The 23,086-nt window shown below is 43.1% G+C and overlaps 1 protein-coding gene across 2 annotated transcripts in view; it reads left to right on the forward strand.

Annotated features, from left to right (window-relative positions):
• mtcl2 (microtubule crosslinking factor 2) overlaps nt 1-23,086 on the forward strand; it is a 113,046-nt gene that overhangs the window by 77,068 nt on the left and 12,892 nt on the right. For both annotated transcript variants that reach the window (XM_069693899.1, XM_069693900.1), the window contains exons 10-20: nt 961-1,182; nt 3,429-3,563; nt 5,980-6,102; nt 6,989-7,219; nt 7,554-7,670; nt 7,890-8,057; nt 15,642-15,794; nt 16,487-16,603; nt 21,693-21,757; nt 21,915-22,062; nt 22,215-22,805. In XM_069693899.1, coding sequence (XP_069550000.1) covers nt 961-1,182; nt 3,429-3,563; nt 5,980-6,102; nt 6,989-7,219; nt 7,554-7,670; nt 7,890-8,057; nt 15,642-15,794; nt 16,487-16,603; nt 21,693-21,757; nt 21,915-22,062; nt 22,215-22,805 — 2,070 coding nt within the window. The remainder of the gene's footprint in view (nt 1-960; nt 1,183-3,428; nt 3,564-5,979; nt 6,103-6,988; nt 7,220-7,553; nt 7,671-7,889; nt 8,058-15,641; nt 15,795-16,486; nt 16,604-21,692; nt 21,758-21,914; nt 22,063-22,214; nt 22,806-23,086) is intronic.

Raw genomic sequence — 23,086 nt, forward strand, 5'->3', positions numbered from 1 at the left:
CTAGTACAATTAACTACAATCTACCAGTTGAACTGCATTAACTCTTAAAAGACCTGCCCTGATTTTCCCAAAAATGTATTTTGTTTCCAGTCCGATTTCAGTCACAGCACATACTTCAAAATGTTTCACAGTAAAAATTAAGAAAGGAAGAGTTTCTGTCTACTAAAATACTAGAGGGCTTTTAATTTGAAAAAAAATAGAAGAAGTGTTGTGTTTGTATTAACGCGTAATGCAGTAACTTTAAGAAGGCAAACAGTAGTGGATCAAAACGAGGGTTCAAGCTGATGTCACGAATGAGTCAAAACATCTTAAATGTCAATATGAGAAATTTGATCGTTTCATTTGTTTTTATTGATTCTCTGACATGACCTACTTTAGAGATCATTCGATCTTCAAGCAAAATGGAATGGAATTGAATTTCAACTGTGAGACTGAGAAGGACTGTGAACATTTATTTTCACCCTTGAAAAATTTGATAACTGTCTGAAACAGCAATCTTACAGTAAGCAACTCCATTTTTATAGAGAGGACATTGTTTCAAATTTACAACCTGGGCCCACTTTTTTGTAACATATACAGACACATGCTGACTGGCCCAGGTTGAGTCATATCACCATGGTTACCAAAATATTATCTCCAAGTACAGCCAACCATTACCAAGAAAAACAGAAATGACTAATTATAGATGTTTGGCATATGAACAATGATATGCTGTGAGTTTACAAGAGCCCAAGTTGATGTCTTATTTGTTTTGTGTGACCACCAGCTACAAGGATAAAGAACATCATAGCCTCAGTGAGAAATGGTTCATCTTTTGATTTGGCTCTCTTTCTTGCACTGATTGTTCGGCCACCTGCAGTTGCAGCCCCGCAGCTCATCATTTATCAGCTCTAGTCGTTCCCACACACGACCAGAAATGCCTGACTGTAGTATAATCTCTGTTATTTGTGTGTGCCCTAGATCTCAGAGCTGTCTGATCTGGGTGACCGTCCTCTGGTTGGTGCTCTGACCAGCAGGCTTCAAGCCCTCCACATCCAGCTGCAGGCCTTTGTGGAGCGGGTAGACAGCCTGGGTAAACCCCCAGCAGGGGGGAGGGACACGCAGGTGGTGGGGACGTCTGCTCTGACCTCCGTCTCCTGCTCTAGAGACAGCCAGGATGGACAAAACGGGGCAGAGGAGAAGGTAAACTACAAAGAACTCACTCCTCTTCCTCACTCCTTGTCACTCTTTCTCTTTCATTTATTATCAGTCTTTTTTTATGCTTTTATATTTGCTGTTTTTTTTGTTGTGTTTTTTTCCTAGTTTATTTCTCTGTTTTTGTTGTAACCATTATTTTGGCTGACCAACACTCCCAATCCCATTTCAACATGCTGCTTTGTTTTCTCCTCACAGTGAAGAGTGAATTTACACTGCACGCTCAAATCTGACTCATCACCAATCGAACAAAACAAAAAAAACCTCCTTTGTCTGTTCTGTTTCTACTCTAGATGAACCTGAAATTATGCCAGCCCTGTTGATCAAAGACAAAACAACCACCATGAATATTAAACAGTGAAGTCAGATTTGAGCTGCCAGTGGAAACCTCTCCATGTGATGCCACCTGTGTCCTCTGCATGCTGTTAGATTGCCTCCTAACCTGTGTTTAGATGCTGCTTTAGGCCTCAAATGGAGCCTGTTTGAGAGGCTATTATTAAGAACTTATGAAGTACCATTTATTTACATGTGCCAATTCCTCATAAAATCTGGGTTTACATCCAGTCTGACTGAGCAATACGGATCATTCCTTCTCTGATTCATTGTTACATTTGTTTAAACTGGTTTTGGCATAATAATTCAATCTTAGTTGGCCAATTGCAACGTTTGGCGTCCCTGTTCAAGATTTCATTAGGTGGATTCTGTAGCATCACACCAATAGTTGACTACCAAATAATAGTAGTTCTAATTCCACTAAAACACAAAATTTGGAGTCTTAAAACAGAAATAAAAAAAAGTCTATATTGTGTGATACCATCGTGCGTTCAAAGTGGAGGAAGGAAGCTGTGTGTGAATGCACCTGACGTTATGATTGAGAGAGTTGTCCAAACTGATTTCTTAAAGCAGCAGATGAGGCAGTGAGCTCGCTCCAAAATGATTTCCAATCATGCTTCATAAATCACATTTTTCATTTGAAGTGCTCCTCTGGGAAATTGTTGGGTTGTAGCTGATTGTCAGTGACTTATGATTCAGTCTGAGCATCTAGTGTATTTTAGACTATATGAAGGTCCAAACCAAATTTAATATGAGACCCATATGGTTATAAAAACACACTGGAATCAGCAGACGCGATTGGCTTATTTTTATACAATTTAATAAAAAAAAAATTTTTTAAAAACAACATAAAATCCAAAGAGGGTCCAGAATTTTTTCTTTATTAATGTTGTAAAAAGAGAAACTTCTATTCATTGTTTTAAAAAAAATAAGCCTTTCAAGACCTAATAATAAATTAAAGATTGAGATTTTTGGAATTTGGTGTACAAAGAAAATTGTTTCTTATAAAATCTGTGTCGTCGACTCTGATCTATGATGAAATTATCCGTAATTTTAAGTGAAACATTGTTTAGACTCCATTAGAGGCCGGTTCTGAGTCCCAACACCTCTCCGCTCTGTCCTCCCCTCTCCTCCCTCTCTCTCCTCCCCCTCTTCCTCCCCTCTTTCTCTCTGCACGGGCACCATAACCGATCGATTTCTGCACTTGACTTCCCTCTTTCAAACCTCCTTCCTCTTCACTTCTTGCACATCCTGATCTTCATCATTTCCTTAAAACTCCTCCCTATCTTCCTCTAACTTCCCCCTGCACACCTCACATCCCTCGCTCCTTCCTCTCCTGGCTTCACTCATCTCCTCTTCCTCACCTTGTTGCTCCATTGCTCCTTTCGCTCTGACCTTTCATCCTAACTGCCTTACTCCTTCTCTTCCCATTTGTCTATTTTCTCCCCTCTCTGTCTCCTCCTCTCTCTCTCCCATTTTTACCTCGTCTTTTCTCCCCTCTCCGTCCTCCTCTCGTTTCCATTTCCCCTCTTCCCCCCAGCCGTTCATTCTGCCCTCCATCCTCCTTTTCTTTCTTTTCTCCACTCTGTCATTTTCCTCTCTGACCAAACTCTTCTTCCTCTACATCCTTTTCTTCGTCTTGTGAGGCCCATAAATCATTATTGTGTTCTTTTTTTTGTTTTTCATGTTATCCTAATGTTCTCACATGGATGGACGCCATTTTGGTTGTATTGTTTTTTCTTATTGTTGTGTTTGTCTGTCCTGTTTTCTATCATTTCCTACACTTTGTTTTTGTCCTACAACTTCTCCTCCATCTCTCCCTCTCTCCTCTATGATTCTCTTTTTTTTTTGTTATTCTTTGTTTCTTTCCTCATTAACTTGCCCATGCATGCATGCAGCAGCCTGATTATAGGGACCAATCAGAGCCTGAGGTGAAAGATGAGACACAGGAGAACAGCCAATCAGACAGCAGCGAGTCACAAAAGCAGGAAACCGGCCAGCTGGAACAGGAAGAGGAGACGACAGATGATGCAGTGGTAAGTCACACAATCATTAACATCATAACAGGCACAAACATAGAGAAGTTTCAGCCTTAGTCCTTCTCACTGCAGACAGCGAACACAATATCTCAACCAGAATGCAACTTTAGCCTAAAACCAATGTTTTAATATCAAATTTCTATCTTATCTGGTCTGCAAAAGCATTCAGGGTAACGAACAAAAAGGTTCAACTGGCTCCTTTTATAGTCTGTCCATGAAGTTGAAGTACCAAAGGAAACTAACAGTGAATGTGAAGGGGACTAAACTGACAGTTTTGTATTAATAATTAATCAAATAACCACTTGTATGTGTCACAAAACATTCATTCAGAATGAAAGTACATATTTGATAGCACCACGGATGCAAAGAACGCTGTCCGTGGTGCTGAACCACATCAACAATAATTGGTTTTATTGTAAGGTGTCAATAACAAAAAGCACAACATTTCTTTTCCATATATTTATGGTAGAAACAGCTTCAAAGACAGCTTTGATGGTAACTGAGTCTTATCCGGAAGTCCTGACATGCAGTTAAAATCTCTGGAAAAAGCTGGTTAAACTGAGCTTGTGTTGCGATTTGTTGTTGTTTGTTTATTTTTTTTGTCAAACTGCTTTTTCCAAAGTCAAGAATGAAGCTATAAACTTGAACTTTTAGCCTAAACTCGTAACATTTAACTTTGAGTATTAACATTTACTTAATCTGGTTCTTACAATCTCTAATTTCACCCTTGAAAATAGGCCCCTAATGTACTTTTGTACTGTGTGTGCTCACATTATGTGGATAATGTATCCAAATATTTGCATGTGCAATGACAAACCATGCATGAGCTGCAGCCTGAAGTTCCTGGTGTGTTACAGGGATGATGAACTCATGCAAGAAAAAACATATTGGAAACAAACTTAAACAAACAGTGACTTCACCATCAGCTGTAGGACTGATGGGAAAAAAAGACCTTTGTTTGGTTGACCTTTTGCTGGTGTGTCTCCATAGCAACGAGGGCTGTGTGTGTGTGTGTGTGTGTGTGTGTGTGTGTGTGCGTGCGTGTGCGTGTGCGAGTGTGTGTCTGCATCTTTATCCAAATCTAAGAGGGTGAAGGAGAGAGGGAGACGAAAATAGAATGAAAGAGAAGTGAAAGTCAAATGTTATACAGTAGATAGAGCAGAGCAGTGACACAGCAACACGCACACACAGTGTATACACACTCTCAGTATTCAGTATATTCCTGTTCACAATATTCCGCAATATTAAATGTTTTTTTTGTAGCTCACCCAGAAATATATGTGGACAAACAGCAGTCTATTCACCGATCCATGGTTAAGTAATGATAAAACCACAACTGCATGGTGAAATATTTTTGTTAGTCTTCTGTTTAAACACTGTACATGTTAAGTTGTGAGCTTTAGAGGTGCCTTTGGGTGTATTTTTGAGGTTTGGAAGGAGCCAGACTCGCCTCCAGTCTTCCAGAAGCTGAGCGAATCATCTCCGACCTTTAGCTCCTCAGTCATTACGCAGCCATGAGAGTGGAAATGATCTCGTCTAATGCTCAGCCAAAGGGATTGTGAAAAGTGCCTTAAATACACAGAATCACCTTTTTTGGCTTTAAACTGTAACGTCTTTAACCCTTACTTAGTTTCTTTTAAGAGAATAAAAGCCTGATGAGCTTATGAATGAAATTATTCTCAGACTATAAGTTAGAGTGCATTTAAACACTCATGCTTTACATATTGTCTCCTGTACAACAGTCTCTATTGTCGTTGCACATTTTCCTCGAGCAGCCTCCACCTTCTCACAGCAGGGAGTCATGATGAAACAGAGGTCAGAGTAGTTTTTCTGCCTGACGGTGGAGGCTGCGAGTGGCCGGTTGGTGCTCCTGGTGGAGGGTGATGGAGGGTAGAGGCTGAGCCCGGTGGAGGGTGAAAGAGGACATTAATGGTACAGTGGTGAGTTGATGGATCGCACTCACTCAGCAGCTAAATGAGGCATGGGAGAGTGCATGAGATGAAGTGTGTGTGTGTGTGTGTGTGTGTGTGTGTGTGTGTGTGTGTGTGTGTGTGTGTGTGTGTGTGTGTGTGTGTGTGTGTGTGTGTGTGTGTGTGTGTGTGTGTGTGTGTGTGTGTGTGTGTGTGTGTGTGTGTGTGTGTGTGCGGACGTACAGTAGTGTGCCACAGCTGAAGGGTGTTTTAAAGGGTGATGTAGCACAAAACGACCATGTAATGTGCTTCTCACATGTAGTTCTTTCTGCCTTTTTCTTGTACTTTTCCCTCCTCCTTGTTTCCTACAAATGTTTCCTGTCCACTGCTCTTTCTTTCTCTTCCACAATTCTTGGTTGTTCTCTCCAACCCCTTCCTTCTGTATCCCCCCCCGACCCCCCTGACTCATCCTCTCCTCATCCTCCTTGTTCTCCCCCCCGCAGCCCACCCAGTCCAGTGACCTCCAGGCCTGGCTGTCCGAAGCAGAGGAGTCGTTTCAAGGAACTCAGGAGGAGCTGGAGAAAGAGAGGCAGGCTCAGATAGAAATTGCTCTCAACCTCACACAGGTCGGTTTGTAGCATAAGTTGATAAATTAAACTATTAAACAAAACTGAGAGACACACTGAAACAGCAATTTAATGTTGTTTTTTCTTTATTTATTTGTAGAGTCAGTGTTCTTGTACCTTCGTGTCTAGAGTCATATATTTATATATTGCCAAATGACAATATATGTCATGTCAAGGCACTTAATAGAGTAAATTCTTTACAACATCATAGAGAGGAACCTAACACTTTCAACAATTCACCCTTGAGCATCAGTTGGGAGGAAAAAATGTGCTTTTAACAAGAAAAGGCCTCAGATAGAACCAGGCTCAGAGGTTGGCAGCCACCTGCCTCGACTGGTGGGAGAGCACAGAGAGAAAAGAACAACATTAAGATACAAGAGACAGTAAACTGAATGTGGGACCAAGTAAACACAGACCAAAAACATGCAGCTGCAGAGATACCTGCAAAGAAAACACAGAACTACACAAGCGAGGAGAACTGCATGGAGACAATAAACAAAACTACGGGAGAGAGAAGGCATAAAGATAGTAGGATGCAGTGGTGGCATTCAAATGCAAATGCAAGTCCAAATTTGCGTTTGGAAATCCAAAAATATTCTTGTTGGTGATCGAAGTGTGCCATGTTGTCATATTTATAGACTGGATCTACAAAATGACTACCTGTCCTCAACAACACTCATGTTATGTTTTTAGAGGTTAAATGTTGGTGACTTTTGTCTTCAATTTATTGCACTGTGGTTAAATTCAAAGAAAAAAAACAACTTTCCTTAAACATGGATTTTTAAGAGGAAACACACTCTTTGATTTCTTTGCATTAGAAGCAAACACTTTTGACCTTAAGTCTTCTCTGATTGTTTCTCTGTTTCTCTGTGTCTCCCCCTCTCAGCTGCAGGATGAACACCAGAAGGCTCTGCTCCGACGGGACTTCCAGCTGCAGAGTTTAGGCCTGCAGGCTCGGCTTCAGCAGAAGCTGTGGAGCCAGGAGAGGACTCTGCTGGTGCAGGAGTCCCAGCATCTCAAACAGGCCCTGTTACTGCTCAGCCTCAAACTACGCTGCTTCCTCAAACAGTGGAGGCTGGGCTGCAAGAAGGACACAGAGTGGAAAGACGTATTGGAGGTACGAAATGATGGAAAGGGAAATGTCTCAGAGCTGGGAGAGTCAGTATGTCCTTATTTTGACCAGAACTATTGATTTATACTCTATGCAGCTAGGCTGTGTATACAAAATCAATGATCTATTTTTGGTTTAGGTAATGATTTTTAAGCCTCAAAGTTTGTCTTCCATTGTACTCAAATACATTGGATTACGTGATCTCAGGTTTTTAATCAGCCAAACCATGATACAAAATGTAAATGTAAATAAATGTGAAATAAACTGTACATAACTCAGGAACAGGGAAAAGTACAAATAAAAGGTGACAGGTGATGCTCCGCTGTGATTGGTTCTTTAGATGAACAGCCTGAAGGACCTCTACCTGCTGCTGGAGGAGGAGAACCTGCCGAGCCCGACCCACCAAACCGACAAGAGGAGCTCTGCAGACGAACAGCCACTCAGCCCAACTATAAAGGTAGGAAGAGTGACACACTTTTACACACACACACACACACACACACACACACACACACACACACACACACACACACACACACACACACACACACACACACACACACACACACACACACACACACACACACACTATTAATTCCCCTCGGGGATTAATAAAGTAAATACCTACCTACCTACACACACACACACACACACACTTACCCGTGATTCTCTTTAGTCGAGCGCCGTGAGCAGCACTTTGGCGGACCTGAGGGTGGCGCTGCAGGATCTGAGCGGAGAGTTACGACAAGAGAGACAAGGATCGCAGGAACTCACCCAGCAGTTCGCAAAGGCCAAAGCATCATGGGAAGTGGAGCGTACCGAACTTAAGAGCCTCGTCACACAGGTAAGGAGAACAAAGTACTGCTGTAAATATATCTTCAACAAATAAACAATTAACTAAACTGAAGTGAAAAAAATGTACTTTTGTTGCATCCGACATGCTTTTTTGCTGCATTGAAAGTGGACTGTGGTTCAGTCTGTTAGTCAACTGAAATATGAAATGAGTTTTATTGATAGAATGAATGAAGAAAACAGCAGCACACAAACTGTATCAAAGTTGTTTTATTTCCTATTCTCTAACCACTATGTTGTCCATTAATGGAAACAGATTATCTAATATCTTTGCCCTCTTCTTGTGCATGTAGTTAGACAGATGTTGACAGCAATCAGTACCTCAACCTGAAAGAATGGAGCAGAACTATTCAGGACAGGGAGAAAAAAAATAATGTAGTGCGAATATTACACTAAGCAAAAATATAAACTCAACACTTTTGTTTTGAATCTCCTTTTTTTATGAGTTGAAGTAAAATATCTAAAACTTCTTTTATGAACACAAAAGGTTTATTTCTTTCAAATTGTGTCCACAAATTTATTAAAATCCGTGTTAATGAACACTCCAACTTTGCCCAAATAATCCATCCACTTGACAGATGTGACACACCCAGATGCTGATTAAACAGCAGGATTATTGCGCTGGTCACAAACTCACTCCAAAATATGCAGTTTTATCACACAGCACAATGACACATGTTTTAAGAGACGGTGCAATTGGCATGCGTAACCAGGACCATCACATCTGGCAGTTTCATCTGCAAGAATGTCTGAGACCAGCCGCCCAGACAGCTGATGCAACAGTTGGTTTGTACAACTGACAGATTTCTGCTCAAACTGTCAGAAACTGTCTCAGGGCAGCTCATCTGAGTGCCCGTCGTCCCTCGAAGGTCTTGACCTGACTGCAATTCGTCATTGTAACAGACCTGAGCGATGCTCACCTTTTGATTCCGTCTGGCATCTCTTCATGGATATATCCAAGTTCACACTGTACCGGGCAGATGGCAGGGCGTATGGCGTTGTGTTGCTGAGCAGCCCATGGTGGCGGTGGGATTTTGGTATGGGCAGGCATGAGCTATGGACAACGTCTTCGTTGGGAGCATTTTATCGATGGCTATTTGAGTGCATAAAGATAATGTGACCAGATCCTGAGGTGTTTTTGTCATGCTGTTCACTCGCCTCATGTTAGAGCATGATAATACACGACTCCGTCTTGCAAAGATCTGTTCATAATTCCCAGAAGCTACAAACATTTCTTGCTTGGTCTGCATGCTCACCTGACGTGTCACCCAGTGAGCATGTTTGGGATTCTCTGAATCAATGGATACGACAGCGTGCTCCAATTCCTGCCAATATACAGCAACTTCGCATAGACAGTGTAGATGACAGAATTAAACCTTACATGTGCAAAGAAGATCTTTTATCATACAAAAGTGTTGCATTTATATTTTTGTTGATTGTTGGCAGAATGTCCCACTCAATAAATCTATGCAGGAACACATCATACACTCACTACGGAGAGGTAAAAAAAAAAAAAAAAGAACCTATCAAGTCTGTCAGCCTTGCTTACATGTAGCCAGACAGTTATCGCACACCAGGTGGGACACGTACAGTAAACGTGAATAATTTGCGGTGTTTCTTCTCTGAAGTGTCCATTAGTCTTTTTGACAAGTGCTTTTTTTTTTTTTTTTAAACTGATAACGTCCTTCGGGTTTAGTTTCTACCTCTCCATCTGTCAAGTGGTTTCTTTGTCCATCCACACCTGTTATCCCCTCTCCGTCTCTCCGTCTCATCTACAGGCAATGAGTAATTGTTTTAATGTGTCCTCCTCTCCCATTGTCTATCTGTCTGTCTCATAACAGCAGCCGAGGCGGTAACCGTGTTAATTAACAGCCTCTGAGATGGAACACAGCCTGTGTGTTACCGCCCAGTAATTGAGACAGTGAGAGGGAGGAAGGAGAGATAAAAGAGAGGTTTAAATGTTGGGCAATTAAACAGGTCTTTTCATGTGTACTCATCTCTGGTCCCTGAGTGGATATTTATCTACTATCTTATTATATTTTACCGTCTAACCACCAAAATATGTCTCAGAAAATGCTTTTTTTCCATACTTTTTAAGTAGAGCTTTTCAGCCATATGTCCTCCTGTAAGCCTAACCTGACAGAACTTGGACTGAGGGCCGCATAGAACAGTTACTATATAACTCCTGGTCATAATTTGGTAAAACATATTTTCCATGTGCCTAAAGTTATTTACGAATCGTCACTCATTTTCAAATAATCTTTTAAAAGAATCTGTGACATCCTGCACATGATGACTCGCATTTCATAGTAAACCTCATGCAATGAGGACTTGAAATAAAGAACAACTGGTGGAGAGAAGCACAACAAATGTACAGTATATGAAGCAGTGAATGTTCCCGCAGTGGAGGATTCCCTGAGAGCTACTTTGGTTCCCAACAGCACAGAAACGCAAGAATACACAAAGATACGCACACAAAACGCTGAGTCATTAATCATCGTCATGATCAGAGAGATTCGAGCCTCGTGCTGCGGTGCCAGATCATTTGTCTTCTGATCGCCAATAGGAGGCGAGAGCTGCATCACAAACAAATAAGATGCTCTACTTTTCCTAAACGTAGCGTCGCTGCAGGTTTTTATGAACGTGTGATTCATCGTCTCGTCCGAGCACGTTTGAGTGTCATTTATGATGTTTGACTGTTCGGCACTTTATCACATATTCCGTCAATCTGAACACAAACACACACATCTGTGCAAAACTTTAATGTCCTCATTCTCTTCCCTGACCTGTAAGGTGTGTGTGTGTGTGTGTGTGTGTGTGTGTGTGTGTGTGTGTGTGTGTGTGTGTGTGTGTGTGTGTGTGTGTGTGTGTGTGTGTGTGTGTGTGTGTGTGTGTGTGTGTGTGTGTGTGTGTGTGTGTGTGCGTTACTCTGGCCCAGATGCCACAGCAGGAACCAATCTCTCCTCTGCCAATAACGCACACTGTAAAGTATGTCATCAATTTGCCCTAGGGGTGTGTGTGTGTGTGTGTGTGTGTGTGTGTGTGTGTGTGTGTGTGTGTGTGTGTGTGTGTGTGTGTGTGTGTGTGTGTGTGTGTGTGTGTGTGTGTGTGTGTGTGTGTGTGTGTGTGTGTGGTCACAGACCAGCTGTTGCTTCATTGAATGAGTCAACTCAATTTCCAACCCTGTCCTACCTGTCAAACAGCTTGACGGGAAATGATCTCTCCCGTTCAGCCTAATAAACAAACACCGTCACTCAAGTAGAACCAATATCCAGATCTGCGAAAGCATGCAGGACGACACTGCCTCCTTATTTATTTATTTTTTTTCAATCATTTCTCCTTCCTGACCTGTTACAAACACCTGCCATCTCTGTGATGACAGAGCGAGCAGCTGGAAGATCTCATCGCTCATTCATCACATCTGTTCAATCCAGTTTACTCACGAAGGCAGGACGACGACTGACACAATAACAACGCGCAATTCAAATGCAAGTGCGACTCAGGGTTGTAAAAGACAAACGGAGTTGTTTGTTTACTTTAAAATAACACGTAACCATCCAGTTTTCTGATCTGCCGCCTCTCCAGTTAGGGGCTGGTTGCTTTTAGGCAACTAAAACTATTTGGTAGAAAGAGTTGCATTGGATGTTTTTGCTTCGTTTCAGCAAGTATTGACATCACTCCACTACATGCCCGAGACAGTTAGCTTAGCTTGGCTTAGAATGCAGAATCAGTTCAACGGTCTCTGTCACTACTGAACATAATATATCCTGTTCATTTAGGTGATGAAAAATAATGATCTGAATGACTGCTGACAGAAGACAGAAGACGTTGAGAAAGTCAACGCTAAATCAATTTTTTTTTTCTCCTCCTAAATTTAGGTCTGGTGGTTTGTGAGCACGCGACAAAGCTCCACCTCTTTTTTTTCTCCAAGTGAGGACACAATATGTTCACAGTTCTCTTGATCTGGATGAAATTCATTTACATTTTTAGAGCGCTTGATGGTCCAATAAAAAAAAATGGAATAGTCAAAGTTGTCATATTGAGATTTAGGGTGTATTCAGTGATTTACAATGTCAACTTGAAACCTCACTTCAGTCCGCTACCGATTGCCTTGTTAAGGTTACTGCTTTCGAACAAACTCAACGCTCCCTGTATATTCATTTAAAATCAAAAGCCCTCTAGCGCATCAGTAGACAGAAACCCTTCTTTTCGTAACAAGGCTTTCGATTTACAACATTTGGAAGAACCTGTTGTTGTTGAAAATAGCACAATTAGCCTATAGCCTATTGTTGACTTTAAAAAAAAATCAACTGATGGAAAATTAAATTGGTTATTGCCTGTAAACTGGCCACTATAGTGTTAACATGCCCTCAGAAGCTACAATATAACCTTGTGCGTGCCATGTGTGCACTTGTGTGCCACAGGTGCCGTCCACAAGCAGCAATACACCTCTGCTTCTGAATACAGTTGTTTCTCATCGCTGCTGAATTTATTGTAATTTTGGGTGAGAATCTTTTTTTTTTTTAAAGCTAAGATTTCATGAACACTAACACATATTTATTTTATAATGAAAAGATCCCTTTGGACGATATATTTGTTTATGATTACTTAAACATATTAGAGAACGTTCAGTAGAAGCTGAGAATAAGACGGGATTGAAATGAAACTTCAGTGCTTCAGTTTTAGATTCACAGCATTAATGCAGTCAGCTATTTACATGACTATATTTCCATATGTATCATCTCCATGTATTATATAATATCTAGACTGTTTTTATTTATAAACCTGGCACACTGGTTGTCTCTCAGGAGCGTTGTGGTTGCTGCTTGGCCTAGATTACCATCTGATGGCTGGTTTGAGGTAACAGATAACAGATAACATCAACTGTGATGTTTCCTGAAGCGGAAACCTGCTGCAGGCAAATAATATGCTGCTCAGAACATCACATGCTACACTGTGAGCCATCGATGAGGATTTTTTTTCCTTTCGTTTCGAGATAAGTTCAGTACACTAGTGCACTGTTTCTATTTAAAGTAGGCCTACTTGCCTCCCCTTGGACTTATTTTATTTTTAAACCACTGAATCATAGTGAGTAAATTTAGGGTTATTTTAACCCTAAATTACAGGAAACTACTTTAATATCAAAGTTATTTAAACAAAACATCTTTTAATCGATCACACATATGATTAAATACACATTGATTACTTTTTTTTAAATCTAATTTGTAGTTTCAGTGTTGAAAATGATTCTCCAACTAGTGTAGAGTCTGCATGTTATTTATATAGTTTGTTGTATTAACAATATAGTGGCTCTAGCTCAGCAAGCAGTCAGCACTTATGAAAGCAAATAAACAGGAAATCTGACTGCAGGCGTTGCTAATTTGATATTTAACTACACAACAGTTTACACTAGAGACCGATAATAGTGGTGGAAATACTTAAATATCAGAATAGAGATTGTCTGATTGCCAAGATGATAATAAAACAATAGATGATGGTAAGTGGACTCCGCTCAAAGACCCCTCTGGGTCTAACAGGCGGTCGTTGCCACTGTGTTGTTAGTAACGCTCGGCTGTATTTCTATAAATTTAGATTTCCATAAACAGCTGCTTTTCTATTGAAGAAATTAACTGGAAAGCCACACGATTAATGTAAAAAATGTCTTTCCGGTCTGAGTTTTTGGTATTATGCCAAAACGATTCTTCAACAGTCAGGACCTTAAGTCTCTTGCTGGGATTATTCTGGGAGAACTTAATTAATAAATCCACCGTCTGCATTCATATTCAAAGTTTTAGTTGATTGAATTGAAGTAATTGAACTTGCTCAATTGTGAGCAGCGAGTCGTGAACCAGGCGGTTCTGATCCACCAATAAACGGCAGTCATCCAGTGAAACGGCCTCCCTGTCACCGCCTCAGCAGTAAACCTCGTTAAGACGAGGGGCTCATTACGGCCTCTTCATCATGAGCGAGAAATAGCGTGTTGCTATTGGAGACGGGAGTTGGGTTAAGTGTGCGTGTGTTACACTATGATTGGCTGCCCGACGGGCCCATTAGCATTAGAACGGACGCCACAGAGCCAGACTGAGAGAGGCAGAGGGGATTGATGGGTCTGTTGTGTGCGTGCGTTTGCCTGTTTGTCAGATTGATGGCCCCGGTGTTGTTGGCTGTCTGAACTATGAGGCTCAGACAGAAGAAAAAGAAAAAAGCAGAACTGCTCATAAAAAAATTAAGTGATCCCACATAGAGGCTCTGTGACAGCAGGCCAGATTCACGGAGAGTGAAAAAAAAAGAAAAAAGGGTGAGAGGGCTCAAAATAGAAGGTGTGAAAGCTGCAAGGAGACAGAGAAGAGGTGAGACAGATAGACAGAGGGTGAGAAGCACAGAGGGAGACAGGAAGTATAGCAGGGAGGCATTCAGAGAGGAAAAACAGCAACAGAAAGATGAAGCACACAGAGACACCGGGACTTCCCATCATAAATATCTGTGTGGTTGAATGAGTCATACCTGGAGTCATGATGAATGTCCTACGTTGTTTACACTCAAAGACACAAACTGTTGGTGGAGAGACTAAATACTGTTAATTGCAGGCAGCACTGAAAATATGGGAGACATTTTGATTTTACTTTAGTACTTCCACCATTTTGACCTGGATACTTGTTCTCATGAGGGGAAGTGTTGAACGTTTTAGTCCATTATTATTATCTAATGACTTTGTATTGCATTTTTACTGACATATTGTATTTCCTGCATAATATGCTATTATTGTTTTATGACTTTGTTATTTATCTGGTGTGATGTTTTATTACCATTCTTTATCAAAACACTGAAGACAAAACAAACGCTCAACAAATAAGGTCATACGGTAAACTTTACTAGTTTATCTTGCAGATAGACTTTTTTTTTATTGAAATGTGGTTCGTATTCATAGATTTAATGAAGCAAAGAATACAAAGCAGTTAAATGTATCACCTGGTTCAGCTCCAACACTAAAAATGCTCATATAACACTCGTGTATTTTTAAATTCAAAGTTAACTTTATTATCCAAAAGATGGAATTGCCAGTAATGGTTGTGTCTTTTGGCTTAAGGGAGATTTCAATGCACAGCTTTTATTAGTTTAATCTCTTATACAAGGGTGTTTATATTCTGAAATTATGCTATTTTTATTTGAATTAAAGATCTTCAATCTCTCTCGGATTTCACTGATAACACAATTAGAAGAACTTCAACTCAAACCTGAACTCGAAGAACTAAACTTTAAATTTAGCTGAAAAGAAAGCAGAGTTGTTGCTTCCGAGCAGCAGAATGGAAGATGAGCGAGGATGGAGTGCTGGATGGAAACTGTTTTTAATATGTAATGTTACTGAAAAAAATGAAAAGTTTGGTGACACTGTGATATTTTCTTATCCGTAATTGTTCATTTTGCTACTGCTAAACACTGCCTTATCAAACAGTGGTGATTTAAACAAGATAAAGTTCATAAAACTTTCAGTTTAATGAAAAAAGAAAGATTCAAATGTATAGATCTCTGTACTTGAGCAAAATTTATAATGACTGCTGTGCTTTTCACCTTCCAGCTCGAGACTAAAGCAGGCAAAACAGCAACGGCTCTTCCCTGCACTGATGCACTGGACCCTCCAGACCTGAAGGTGGCGCTGAAGAGGGAACGTGAGGAGCACCAGCACCTCCTGGCTGACTCCTACGCAGCTGTGATGGACCTAACTAAACAGGTAAATGTGTGTGTAAGTGAGTGTGGATCAAGTTGAGCTGGAACGTAACAGGACAAACCTGTGACTCTGTTTACATGGATGGAACAAACTGTGAAGACACATTGACTCAAGAAGAACTTTTACATATAAACGAATGTCCATTACATTCAAGCTCTTGCTAAACGAGCTCATACAAGCTGATTAAATCTACCACTGCCAGACACAGTCAGTCTCTCTGTAATCACAGTCTATGAATCCGGTGTCTGGTGAGTTACTCTCGTGCTGGCTAGATGGATACATACTGGTCATCCTCTATGAGCATGGTGTGCGCAACAGAAACATCTGACAGCCAACTTCCAGTTTAGTCCTATGCTAACTTAAATGGGTATAAAATATTTTAAAACATTTCAAATGTTATCGGACCAAATTGATCAAAACCGACACAACAGTAGCGATGGAGTAGTCCGAATCTATGATGGAAGGACGTCTTCAGTGTTTTTGGAATTACTCTCACTGGCCAAGGTTCAACACTGCAGGTTCAAATGGCTGGCTTAAGTAGATGGAGAGATTTGAAAATATGAGCACTTGTTATGTTTGGGTTTTTTACACGGGTGACAATGTGCACATCACCTCCATCTTGTTTCCGCGTCCTTTGATGTTTTCGTCTCATCTCGTCCTGTCTCTCCCCGTTGACTGACCTGCGGACCAACCAGCTTCAGATCGGAGACAGGAACTGGGGCAGAGAGAAGCTGGAGCTGCTGGAGAGGTTCAGCCAGGAGAGAGCTCAGTGGGAGCAGAGGCTGAGAGAGGCCACTACACAACAGGGGAAGGTATGGCGGGGGGCTGGTGGGAGGGGGGGGGGGGGGGATGATTGAATCAAAGTGTATCAAGGTGTACGTCTGAGATAAGGAGGACATCGAAGGTATATCAAATCAAAGTTGACAGTTTACTGCAGGTGTGTGAAAGCTCAACGAGAACTGCTTTCACATTAAACGAGGTGATGTCAGCACCCCAAGCTGGAAAAGATGGAGTTGGGAGCCAAGATGTGAAATATTATTTCAATAGCGCATTTTATGATCAATGTTTTTTTAAACAATTGCACGTCATTTGTTCGGCATTAAAGTTATAACTTTGATCTGCACGGAGCGATTCTTGAAGATGTTTGTTGTTGGAGACTCTGCGTCACATTTATTGCAAACTGGATATCCATCCTCAAAGAGAACCTCATTTTAAGATAGCCATAGTTATCCCATATTGTTTTCAATCACTTTTTGCTTTGCTTTCTCTGCGGCATTTGTGTGTTGCGCCCACTGCTTTGTCTGACAGGCAGTGAAGGAGGAAAGGAGTTGCACCGCGCAGGCGCATATCTCCTTTTTTAGCATTTTTTTCAATACCAGTAATGAGCTCTTGTACACGGTATGATAAGCATACATTTTAATGCCGTGCAACCCTACCACTGTGTAGCGTTTAGACATCTGGATCTGTTAATCAAACTGGGCTTCCTGGATCTTCTCACCTGTACTTGTAGCAACACATATTTTCCTTCTGAACACAGCAGCTTTTTTCAAGTTGACGCTAACAGTGACCACACAGCTGTTAATACCATGATGTGAGTAAGGAGCGCCCTCGCTGGTGTAATTGCCTCACTGTGGTTGAGCTGAGCTCGCTGGGAAAAACACAGTCATATTTGCTGATTATACAGCAGCGCAGTCACGGCCAAGTTGCGGCAACATGTCAGCAAGGGATGAAGAGGGATTACGTCAGTGGTCATTAAAGGTCTTTTCCTCAAAATACACACACGCACACACACACACACACACACACACACACACGAATACAGACCCAGAGGCACAGTTAGGACTCATCCATCATCCCTCTCTCTCTGCTTTTTTTTTCTTTTTTTTTCTTTTTTTAGGTTTACAGTGTGAGGGTGTCTTTGTCCTTCCTTTCTCACCGTCTTTCCTTTCCAATCATTCCCTTCATCCCCCTTCTCATCCATCTCCCTCCTCTTCCTTCCTTCCTCTCTGTTGTGATCCCATCTCACTCACTTTAATAACTGTGTCCTGCTTTGGAAACTTGGCAGGAGTAGTTTGTCATCTTTTAAATTCACTCAGCCTTCGTCTCAGTTTCTCCGAAGGTGTCTGTGTTGTGCTCTGTCCCCAACAAATCTTATCTACTCTCCACTCTGCTTGTCTTATACTGTTGGACCTTTCAAAGACGTCTGATGATTGATCATAGCGCCTCCATCAGGCCAGTTAGTGTAACACTTAACTGCATTTTTCAGTCTGTTTGACCAGAGTTAGACCATTGAGAGCCTGATTTAGTAAAGGTCTGCGTGTGTTAGCACGTGCCAACTTCACCTCACCAACAAAGAAATCTCCAAGCTGCTCTACTAATGACATGCAGTGACGATTGCATCTTTCAAATGTGCAATTTAACACACGGTGTCCATTTTGCGTGTTTGCCCCGAATGCATATGTAATATTGGCCATTTCTACTTGAACATGCAAAATACTGGGAGGTGAAATGCAAATAGATTGCTTTAGCACCTGTAATTATATTTACAAAACCTAAAAGTACTTATAGGAGAAGTGATTGCTAGTGTATTTTAGTGCGACTGAAGGGCACGTATTTATGACTTGCGCACATTACAATATCAATGATATTGATAAACGGGTGCAATATAAATGTGCAAACCTTTGGTGTAAACATGCAATTTATTATGCTTTATTTGAGATATGTGTTATTTAAAAAATATATATTTGAAGAGGAACCAGCCCTCTGTGAATCGCCACCTTAACATGGTGGAGGGGCTTGAGTGGCTCAGTGATCCTGGGAGCTATGTTGTCCGGGGAATCAGCTAAGGCAAACTGGTCTCACTTTATCCTTTTCTGGAGTTTCCCAGGGTGAGAGGCGCCAGGCGGGAGTGGGGATACTCACGAGCCCCCGACTGAGCGCCGATATGTTGGAGTTCTCCCTGGAGAATGAGAGGATCGCCTCCATGCGCCTGCGGGTTGCAGGGAGGAAGACTCTGACTGTTGTTTGTGCTTATGCACCGAATGGCAGTTCGCAGTATCCAGCCTTCTTGGAGTCGGTGGGGGGAGTCCTGGAAAGGGCGGCGCCTCCCGACTCCTGGGTTCTAGTTCTCCTGGGAGACTTCAACGCTCGTGGGCAACGACGGAGAAACCTGGCAGGGGGTGTTTGGGAGGAACAGCCTGCCCGATCTGAACCTGAGTGGTGTTTTGTTACTGGACTTCTATGCTAGTCATGGTTTGGCCATAACAAACACCATGTTCGAGCATAAGGTGGCTCATTAGTGTACCTGGTACCAGAACACCTTAGGCCGGAGATCAATGATCAACTTTGTAGTTGTATCATTTGATCTGCGGCCGTATGTCTTGGACATTCGGGTGAATAGAGTAGCAGAGCTGTCAACCGATCACCACCTGGTGGTGAGTTGGATCAGATGATGGGGGAGTCGGCTGGAAAGACCTGGCAAGCCCAAATGTGTAGTGAGGGTAAATTGGAAACGTCTGTCCGTGAGATCTTCAACTCTCACCTCCGGAAGAACTTCTCACATACCGAGGGAGGTTGGGGACATGGAGTCTGAGGGGACCATGTTCAAAGCCTCTATTGTGGATGTGGTTGCTAAGAGTTGTGGTCGGAAGGTCATCGGTGCCTGTCTTGGCGGCAACCCGAGAACTGAGGGAAGCTGTCAAGCTGAAAAAGGAGGCCTTTCGGGCCTGGTTGGCTCAGGGGTCTCCTGAAGCAGCTGAGAGGTACCGGCAGGCCAGAAGGGCTGCAGCTATGGTGGTCACAGGTGCTAAAACTTGGGCATGGGAGGAGTTAGGGGGGGCCATGGGAGGAGTTAGGGGGGCCATGGAGAAGGACTTTCGGTCAAGGAAATTCGGCAAACCATCCGACGACTCAAGAAGGGAAAGCAGGGACTGAGATGCTGAAGGCGCTGGACATTGCTGGGCTGTCACATGGGGGTTGGGAACAGTGCCATTGAACTGGCAGACCGGGGTGGTGGTTCCCATTTTCAAAAAAGGGGACCGGAGAGTGTGCTCCAACTATCGGGGTATCGTAGTACGCAGCCTCCCAGGCAAAGCTTATGCCACGGTGCTGGAAAGGAGGTGTCGACCGCTTGTCGAACCTCAGATTCAAGAGGAGCAGTGCGGATTCCGTCCCGGTCATGGAACAGTGGACCAGCTCTTTACCCTCGCAAGACTACTGGAGGGGTCCTGGGAGTTTGCCCATCCAGTCTACATGTGTTTTGTGGACTTGGAGAAAGCTTTTGACTGGGTCCCCCGGGGATTTTTGTGGGGGGTGCTGCGGGAGTACGGGGTGCCAGACCCGTTGCAACGGGCCATCCGGTCTCTGTACAGCCACAGTAGGAGCTGTGTTCGTATTCTCTGCAATAAGTCAGACTTGTTTCCAGTGGGCGATGGCCTCCGCCAGGGCTGTCCTTTGTCACCGATCCTGTTTGTGACCTTCATGGACAGGATATCTAGGCGCAGCCGGGGGGAGGAGAACATCGGGTTTGGGGGTCACCAGATCGCATCTCTGCTGTTTGCAGATGATGTGGTCCTGTTGGCCTCTTCGGACCGCGACCTCCAGCACTCACTGGGGCGGTTTGCAGCCGAGTGTGAATCAGCGGGGATGAGGCCTCCAAATCTGATGCCATGGTTCTCTGCTGGAAACCGGTGGATTGCCCCCTCCAGGTGGGGACGGAGTGCCTGTCTCAAGCGAAGGAGTTTAACTATCTCGGGGTCTTGTTCACGAGTGAGGGGAAGATGGAGCGGGAGATCGACCGCCGGATCGGTGCGGCTGCATCAGTACAACAGGTGCTGCACCGGACCGTGTTGGTGAAGAGGGAGCTGAGCCGGAAGGTGAAGATTTCAGTTTACCAGGCGATCTACGTTCCGACCCTCACCTATGGTCACGAGCTCTGGGTCGTGACCGAAAGAACGAGGTCGCGGCTACAAGCGGCCGAAATGAGTTTCCTCCGTAGGGTGGCCGGGCTCATCCTTATAGAGATAGGGTAAGGAGCTCGGACATCAGGAGGGAACTTCGAGTTGAGGCGCTACTCCTTCGCGTCCAAAGGAGTCAGCTGAGGTGGTTCAGGCATCTGATCAGGATGCCTCCTGGGCGCCTCCCTCTGGAGGTTTTCCGGGCACGCCCAACTGGCAGGAGACCCCGGGGAAGACCCAGAACACGCTGGAGGGATTATATCTCCCGGCTGGCCTGGGAACGCCTCGGGATCCGCCAGGATGAGCTGGAAGATGTTGCGGGGAGAGGAAAGTTTGGGTCAGCTTGCTTGGCCTGCAGCCACCGCGACCCGACCCTGGATAAGCGGAAGATGATGGATGATGATGGATGGAGGAACTAGCCCCCTAATATATAACTACGCTGTTTGGGAAGCACTGAAGTAGTATGTATTTATCTTTCTGTCAGTATACGGTACACATCCAGGCCGTCTGGTTCTTGAGCTGCAGGTGAAAGCGAAAATCCAGCAGTGCATCTGGACAAATAAGCACATTATCTGCAGATGTCCTCATCCCTCCTCACACTCTCTCTTTCTCATTCTGCCTCTTTCCTCTGAGGGGAAATGGCTTCAAGTTTGAAACACACTGACTCAGCATTACCATCTGGGTGTGAGTGTGTGTGTTTCCACGCAGATATATTACACCAGACCAAGTCTCCCATTCCTCCTGTCATAACAGCTGCAGAGGAAGTGGCTGGCAAAGAAAGGAATGTGTAGATGTCTTCTATGGTGTGAAAAAACATTAATGTAGAAACGAAGGACGCTGCAGGAGCAATTTGCTCCAGATGATGCAGGTCGTTTAAATGCTAATAAGCTGTGAGAAGCAGTAATTTCCTTTTCACTGACAGTCTGTGGCTTTTTTGTCCTCACAGTCGAAGCCATCGAGTGGCGAATCCTCTGCAGACTTAGTCGTTGCTAATGGAACAGGATCACTAAGGTAACAATTAAAAACACTGGTATTTACATTAGTTTGAATACACAGAGAAAATGTATTTTTTCAAAACTAAACTCAGTTTGTTTAGTGAGTTTATTACTGGTACATCATTACTCTTGAACCATAACTTCTCTTTTCTTATCAACTTATTTGTGAACAGGATCAAATCCGCATTAGAGCTGGAGGGAGCGCAGGTCAATGGAGCAGCCAATCGGGAGGAGAAAATACAGTTTGCAGACCCGCCTCTTTTTATTCGGCCAGAGCTGGGTGACATCACCAGGAAGAACTGGACCTACCTGACCAATGAGGTTATAAGTTATTTAAAATGTTTAATCATTAATAGTATAATATTATCCCATTATGCTCTATGTATTGACATCACTTTTGGAAAACTAGTGAATCAAAGACTGGATTCATTCATGTGTTGACAAAGATTCTGTACTTTTGTCTCTTGTCCCAGACCCCAGAGATCGCGGACACCTATAAAACCTGGGACGGTCCCAGCGGCTCCTGCAGCAGCTTAGTCGGATCACAGCTGGACCTGGAGTTTGTGCAGAGGAGCTACACTGCTCCAGACCGCACCGGCATCCGGATCTACTACAGCCCTCCCGCGGTGCGACGCATGGAGCATCAGAGACGGAGCCAGGAGTTCAGGGAGCTACAGCACACCCAGAATGGGGGCTCCTCCCTGGGACTGAACGGTTCGGACACTGGCGTTGAAACCTTGGAGCTTCAACATCAACAACCTGCATCCTCCTTCTCTTCTTATGAGCAGTGGCTGAGCTCTCTGTCCAAACAGCACAGAGAGCTGCTGGAGAGCAGAAGCGGCTGCTTTACCAGCTCTATGCCTAGTGTCATCAATAACAGCGTCAGCAGCTCAACCAGCAGTGTGGTTGAAGGGATGACGTCCTCGTCTGCTTTCCACGGCCTGGAGATCGGGGAGATTTCGGCAAATTTAAGTGACGACATGAAGGAGATGACCAACTGTGTCCGGCAGGCCATTCGCTCTTCATCTCTGGAAAGGAAATCCAGCAAGGAGCCTGGGAGTCAGGTAACGCTTCTTCTTATGATTCTCCATCCTATAAAGTATGTGTGGTCTATTTTTGAATCCTAACTGGCTTGCTTTATGTTTTTTGCAAAAAAGGAAATGCCAGTACGGGAAATGTATTTGAGCTAATAAGATTCAATTTAAAAGTTTCAAGAATTGTCTAATGTTAAAAAAAAAATGTCTTTAAATAAGCTGATTCATACTGGAAACAAGTTAAGATAATGTAAATGAACTGGCAGATGCTACATCTTTTAAGAAAATATTTTGTCTACTACATGATAATA

The sequence above is a fragment of the Brachyistius frenatus genome, unplaced genomic scaffold (assembly GCF_029030835.1).
Source record: "Brachyistius frenatus isolate BFR_SWC_R1_liver_20210118 unplaced genomic scaffold, ASM2903083v1 Contig_16, whole genome shotgun sequence".
NCBI classification, from domain to species: Eukaryota; Metazoa; Chordata; class Actinopteri; family Embiotocidae; genus Brachyistius; species Brachyistius frenatus.